The 7655-nt window shown below is 38.8% G+C and overlaps 1 protein-coding gene across 1 annotated transcript in view; it reads left to right on the top strand.

Moving 5' to 3' along the window:
* Window positions 1-4422, top strand: part of LOC135705010 (dopamine D2-like receptor) — a 51209-nt gene extending 46787 nt beyond the window's left edge. Inside the window, exons 2-3 of the mRNA XM_065226560.1 lie at window positions 4114-4304; window positions 4369-4422. Coding sequence (XP_065082632.1) covers window positions 4114-4304; window positions 4369-4422 — 245 coding nt within the window. The remainder of the gene's footprint in view (window positions 1-4113; window positions 4305-4368) is intronic.
* The last annotated feature ends 3233 nt before the right edge of the window (window positions 4423-7655 follow it).

Consider the following 7655-nt stretch of genomic DNA (forward strand, 5'->3'; position numbering starts at 1 on the left):
TTACATTTCAAAATGGCGTTGGAAATCGATTTTAGGTCTTCATGCCTTACCCGATTGCCACTAAAACCCATATTTTAAGGTATTTCACTGGTTTTTAAAACCAATGGCCACCATCTTGGATTCCAGTTAGGTGTCGGACATTGATTTTCAGCCTCAACACGTCGTCTTCTATCCGAAAGTAGCCATATTGTAGGGTATTTGAAACTCTGTTTGAAACTAATGGCTTTCTTGGAATTCAAAATGGTGTCAGACATTGATTTTCGGCATCTACATGTCGTCCCCGTTCCAAAAATACTCATATTGCAGGGTATTTGCCACTTTTTCTGAACCCGATGGTTGCCACGTTGGATTCCAAAATGGTGTACGGCATCGATTTTCGGCTTTTACCGGCCGTCCCCGTTCTGAAAATAGCGATATTGTAGAGTATTTGACACTTATTCTGAACCCATTGGCCACCGTATTGGATTCCAAAAAGGCGTCGAACATTAATTTTCGGCACTTACACGTCATCCCAGTTCCGAAAATACCCATATTGTAAGGTATTTGACACTTCTTCTGTAACCGGAAGCCACCATATTAGATTTCAATATGACATCGGACATCGATTTCCGGCATCTAGATATCACCCCGATTATAAAAGTATCCATATTGTGAGGTATTTGACACTTTTTCTTAATCCGAGTTCCGCCATGTTGGATTTCAAAATGGCATCGGGTATCGATCTTCGGCATCTACACGTCATCCCCGTTCTGAAAATATCCATATTGTAAGGTATTTGCCACTTTTTCTTAACCTAATGGCCGCCATCTTGGATTCTAAGATAGTATCATACATCATCACAATGGTGTCAGATATCAATATCCGGCCTCTGGACATCACCCCGACTCCTAAAATACCAATATTGATGGGTAGTTGACAGTATTTTACATCTTCTATCAAACCGGAAGCAGCCATTTTGGATTTCAAAATGGCGTCAAATACCAATTTTTGGACTCTGGACATCACCCCAATTCCAAAAATACCCATATTGGTGGGTATTTGACAGTATTTCCCACTTTCTATGAAACTGTAAGCGTTGGATGTCATTTTCCGGCCTTTGGACATCATCCCGATTCTAAAAATACCCATTTTTAGGAGTTCATATTTGATATCAAACATCCCTATTCTAAACATAAACTGCTCGGAGTACTCCGGATACTATCCGGAGGGAAAAATAATGGATAATATCCAAGTTAAATTATCCAGATAATTTTAACTTGGATATTATCCGGAGGGAAATAAATGTGGATAGGGATAGACTCCGTTTATTTCTATCCACTGGATAGGTCTATCCGGATAATTATATTATCCAGGCCTATTTCTTTACGATTTTTTGCAGTTTTAAAGCAAACCGGAAGTTGCCATCTTGGATTTCAACATGGGGCGAAACATGCATTTCCGGCTTCTATATGTCATACCGTTCCGGAAACTCCCATATTGAATGGTATTTGACGAGTTTTCGCAGCTTTTCAGCAAACTGGAAGTCACCATATTGGAAGTCAAAATGACGCCAAACATGCATTTCCGGCTTCTAGATGTCATGCAGGCTCCGGAAATACCCATATCTTATTATACTTGGAGAAAAACCCTATAAAAAAGCTATAAAATTGTCTCGGTTGATAAGGCGCGAAAAAAAGACCAAACCACCCCTCGCCTCTAAATACTACGTAACTTTTGAATGACCCCTTACGAAAACAAGAATATGATGGAAAATAATTCTCTATTCTGCATAACTCGAGAACTAATCAAGCAAATGGAACCAAATTTGGCATGTGAAGGTATAAGGAGATGGTCATAGGGGGTAGCGCCTTAGATAAGAGGGGGGGGGCTACTTACAATAAAGCAACTCAATCTTATATGCAATTCCGAGCAAGGCCGGGCACACTCAGCTAGTTTCATATTTTATGGCATTTACAATGATATCTTATGATCAGGAAAGACAAGCTATTTTGAAATACATCAAATTCTAAGACTGCATTGGGAATCGAACCAACATGGTCTTGCTCTATTTCTGGAACTTATTACCGAATGAGATCAGTCCTTAGATAACAATACTTTTTCGGATAAGAACAGTCAAACGCTTGTGTTCATTCTGCTGTTTTGGATATGTGTATGTAATTGGTTCATTCTTGCGAACGGTTCATCCAAAAAATTCAAATCGGACGTTGTTATGCGGGTGGTCGACTTCCTTTGCCCTTAAAGGCAGCGTTCTTCAAGCGTCAGGATTTTTTCGTGTTCAACCTTTAGTACATATTTCCCATCAAATCGATTCGCTCATAACACCACCAGGCATTTTGGATAACTAACAAATATCTGCAATCACCAAACTACCCAGTCCATTTCCGTTCCGAAATTATTAGCAAAATTTACGACCAGTAAAATATTGACTCTCACCCTCTGACGACGCTTATCGCTCGAAACCAGTTTATTTCCAATAAATTTCCGGCTTTAAACCCCTCGCAAACACAATTCACTTCCGGCAGACCAGGCACTCGTTTACTCTTCGCCCTACGTCTCTCGACAGCCATTACCGCAGGGAAGGGGACATCATGAGTGTCACTTTCGCCACAAATTATAATGTCTTACAGTTTCCATACTTTATTGCCTTTGCATACATTCCAGTGAACTCAGTCTCTGTAGGTACATACAGACCGACGCATACAACCATTGCACACTTTTGCCTCGGATGACTTCCTGTATAAAGTCTCGATCCTCATCTGACACACACACACACAAACTGGCTGGCTACACCTACTCCACTGAGCTACTAAAATCCATGAAAAAGCCGGCAGTAACACCAACTTCATCGTCGTCGTCCTTGTCATCCTCGTGGTCCATGCAATAAACTTGTCGTCTGGCTTTCCGACTTTTCTGCAGCAATTCTGCCTTTTCAGCCGGCCACCCCCTGCTTCGTTTGCGAACTTCCAGCACGGGATTTCATAGTCTGGTTCAAAATTAAAATTTATTAATATTGAGATGTCATAATTTTATATTACGATCCAGAAAGAAATCAAATTTATACCCATGGTCTGCTGTACTCTGTTAATGGTATCGTTTCTAACCTACTGCCGGGTGCCACTCCATGCTTTATATAGCGAGGCTGTAGAGGCTTTGTACCACTTTTGAAACTGCCGGGACGAAAGACCTAGTTCAGGATATTTGTTTTGCTGCTATTTACCTGCCTGCTGGCTGGATCTCTCAGTCAGTCAGTCAGGATGGAGAAGGCGCAATTACAGCGCAGATATGAGGTTTTTTGATTGTGTTCAGTTGTCAGCCGTCGTCTCGTTCACCGGTTGCGTTCGTAGGACTATGTGGTAAGCACCATCACAGTCAGTGGAGATTGATGCTGCAGGTTGGTGTGTAAACAGCATCGGTGCCAGATACAGAAGTTTATAGTCGTTAAAAAGTTGAGACCCCCCTATTAATTTTAATAAACATGCTCTTTTCAGATACCGTCCAAGAATAGACTATTTTTTACATTCAACAGTTTCTCAATTGATGTAGCAGTCGCAACGTTTTTTCGAATAGAAATGTCTGTATCAGGCACCGATGGTAAACAGTCTAGCAACATGATACAGGATAAATGGTATGCCTTTTCGGTTTGGAGTTTTGTTGCGGATGAAATCTACGGAAAGCTGCACAAATATTTAACTGCGAAAGAGTACACATTCATGGATGTGAAGTTTTGGTTCACGAGGAAAATATGTATGACTAGTGAAATGTTTTAAGAATTGTTTCAGCTCTAAACATTGATTGAAAATTTGACTTGCATTAATTTGCGTTTGACCATCTATTCAGTGGGTAAGGCTAACAAATAGTGAATCCACGGTTCGGTTTGTGCAGTTTTTATCTCCCAGATTAGCATCACTGTAAAAGGGGTTTATTGCTCAAATGTTTGCTCCATTGTTAGTGCCCACCAGCCCAGAATCCTCACTCGAAAAAAACAACCCCCACAAACCAGCCATTGTTAACGAAGGGCAGCTATAAGTTCAAATCCTAAACAACGAACGAACATTCATAACCTCACTAAATTCTACTCTTTCCTGTTTTCCACCCCCCATTCTCATTTTGCAGACCACTACAACTACTGGGGCCTGATCCTGGTGCTGTTTCCGATCCTGACGCTCTTCGGCAATGTGCTCGTGATACTGGCCGTGTGCCGGGAGCGGACTTTACAGACGGTGACCAACTATTTCATAGTGTCGCTCGCGTTGGCCGACCTGCTCGTGGCGGTGGTGGTGATGCCGTTCGCCGTCTATGTACTGGTAAGTACCTTATCCAGTTTCTAGGTGGGGGGGTCTGAACCCGATGTAGGTATTTCCGTTACAGCCAAAAGAGCAGCAAAACAGCCGGAAAGAATGGTGCTACGAGCGCTTCTTGTAGGTAGTAACCTAACTAGAAAAGACGCTGACGAAAAAGTTGTGGCCGCTTAAGGGATGGTGCTTCACTGAAAATATTGTGACTTTCTGGGAATGGAATAAAAAAATGTTGGGATAAAGAGGTAGAAAAAGAATGTGGTACCGTATGGATTTTAGGAATGTATGGTTTTAAGCGTGGGATTTTGAGTTCGAAAGTGTACCAGCCGTATGTCATATGGGGTTTTGTTATTGAGGAAAGTTTTATTTTAAATATGACTTACAAATATACAAGCTAGAATCATGATTCTAACACGTTCAACTTTATTCTGGGTCATCGTTCTCGAAGTTAATGTTCAATTTAAATATAATTATTTTCCCAAATTACCTACCATCGGATACTACTATCTCTTTGTCTTGTATGCAACATTAATTGCGACTTAAAAATCAAGCTGATACTGAGTTCCTTGCAGGGATAGATGATAGTGGTTTACCAGCTATTGTAGTACGGAAACTAAGTCCGATAACAGTTGGCTCTCTTCTCTCCCAAGTAACATTTTAAGTTTTTTGAAGTAATACAAAGCAACTATATAACAACATTCATAAAACCCTGGTCAAGGCTACTTTGCCATTGATACATCCACCAAAACCTCATTAAGAATAGAATCTGTCTAGTTGGCCCATCCTGGAGAAGGTTCTGTAGGGTATATTTTCGAACCTCTTCAAGATTGAATTGCTGCAAAAAGGTTGTATTACGAACGTATTGAGAACCATTTGAAACCCGTATTTAAGCTGCACTAAAAGCTATTTGGCAACAATTTTTTTTTTAACTCTTTAATTGTTGCAAATTCAAAATAAATTACACTTCATTTTAACCTAGGTGCTCCAGTTACTGCAGTAACGTACCAGCCTTAATTGTTATGATATATCTAAGTGTTTTTACATTGTTCATGTCTTGGCAATTCAGTATTTTAAACAGGTTTTTTAACCTGCATGTTAGTATAACAATTGATATCTTAAAACTTAAAACTAAAACTAAATCTTATCTAAGTATAAAGGGAATTAATCATTGCAATTGAGGATTGCAACGATTTTTGCATGAAATTATTAATTATTTTGTTGGACATTTGTTCTAAAGTCTCAACATTCGAAATTCTATGTACTTCGGTAGTACTGTACCAGGAAGGCAACTTCAAAATCATTTTCAGAACTTTGTTATGAATCCTTTGAAGTGCTTTTTTCCTGGTAGTGCAGCAACAAGACCATATTGGCACAGCGTAAAGCATGGCCGGTCTAAAAACTTGTTTAAATATTAGAAGTTTATTCGTCAGGCAAAGTTTGGATTTCCTGTTTATAAGAGGATACAAACATTTTATATGCTTGTTATATTTGGCTTGAATGCCCTCAATGTGATCTTTAAATGTTAATTTTTGGTCAAGATATTTCACTTGGTTTGACCAGGAAATTGGAACTCCGTTCATAGTGACTATGTGACTACTACTAGGTTTCAAAAATGAAGCTCTATTATAAGTTTAGTTTTGGGAGCGTTGGGAGAAATCTTCCATTTTTGTAAATAAGAAGAGAAAATATCTAAACTTTTCTGCAGTCTGCTGCAAATAACACGAAGACTTCTTCCTTCAGCGGAAATGCCTGTGTCATAAGCGAACAAAGATTTGTGGCAACCCTGAGGCAAATCAGGGAGGTCCGAAATGAAAATGTTATACAATATAGGCCCAAGAATGCTACCCTGAGGAACTCCTGCTCTAACAAGTAGTCGATCAGATTTGGAATTTTGATAATTTACCTGCAGAATTAATTAATTCTGAACTAATTTCATGATATAATGTGGAAAATTAAACTTTTTCAATTTAGCAATCAAACCTTCATGCCAAACACTGTCGAATGCTTTTTCTATGTCTAGAAGAGCAACTCCAGTTGAGTGGCCTTCCGATTTGTTTGAACGAATTAAATTGGTAACTCTCAAGAGTTGATGAGTAGTTGAATGCCCATGGCGAAATCCAAACTGCTCATCTGCAAAAATTGAGTTCGTATTGATGTGAAGCATCATTCTATTCAAAATTATCTTTTCAAAAAGTTTACTTATTGAAGAAAGCAAACTTATTGGGCGGTAGCTAGAAGCTTCAGCTGGATTTTTATCCGGCTTCAAAATTGGAACAACTTTTGCATTTTTCCATTTATCAGGAAAGTATGCCGAATGGAAACATCTGTTAAATAATTTTACCAAGAAAGACAAGGTACTCTCTGGGAGTTTTTTTATGAGGATATAGAAAATTCCATCATCACCTGGAACTTTCATATTTTGAAACTTTTTAGTTATAGACCTTACTTCGTCCAAATCAGTCCCCCAGGAATCATCAAAAATATTTTCCCGAGAGAAAATATTCAGAAAATCCCGAGCAACCTGATTCTCAATAGGACTAGTAAGACCCAAACTGAAATTATGGGAACTCTCGAATTGCTTAGCAAGTTTCTGAGCTTTTTCCAAATTTGTGATCAAAATTTTACCACCTTCTTTAAGCGCTGGAATAGGCTTTTGAGGTTTTTTCAAAATTTTTGTGAGTTTCCAAAAGGGTTTGGAACCCCAGTCTAAATGAGAAACATTATTTTCAAAAGTTTTGTTCCTCAGGGCAGATAATCGCTTTTTAATTTGTTTTTGCAAATCCCGCCATATAAATTTCATGGCAGGATCGCTTGTTCTTCGACATTGTCTCCTACGGACATTTTTAAGACGGATCAAGAGCTGAAGATCATCGTCTATTATAATTGCATCGAATTTAACCTCGCATTTTGGTATTGAGGCAGCTCTTGCTTCAACTATAGAAGTAGTCAGAGATTCAAGAGCATAATTAATTTCATCTTTGGTTTGCAAAGGAATGTTTGGATCGAAGTTATATTCCATAAATGTTCGATACTGCTCCCAATCAGCTCTATGGTAATTGAAAGTAGAGTTGTTGGGATTACAAATTATTTCTTGGGATATTTCAAAAGTTACTGGAAGGTGATCAGAGCCGAAGTCAGCGTGGGTAACCAGTTGGCTACAAAGTTGACATGAATCAGTTAAGACCAAATCAATAATGGAGATATTTCTTGCAGAAGAAAAGCATGTTGGGCTGTTTCGATATTGAATAGTGTAATAACCTGCAGAACAATCATCAAACAGAATATTACCATTGGAATTGCTTTGAGCATTATTCCATGAGCGGTGTTTTGCATTAACATCACAAATAATGAAGAATTTAG

Source organism: Ochlerotatus camptorhynchus, unplaced genomic scaffold (genome assembly GCF_037179485.1).
Source record: "Ochlerotatus camptorhynchus isolate MF236.1 unplaced genomic scaffold, CSIRO-AGI_Acam_v1.1 ptg000256l, whole genome shotgun sequence".
NCBI lineage: Eukaryota > Metazoa > Arthropoda > Insecta > Diptera > Culicidae > Ochlerotatus > Ochlerotatus camptorhynchus.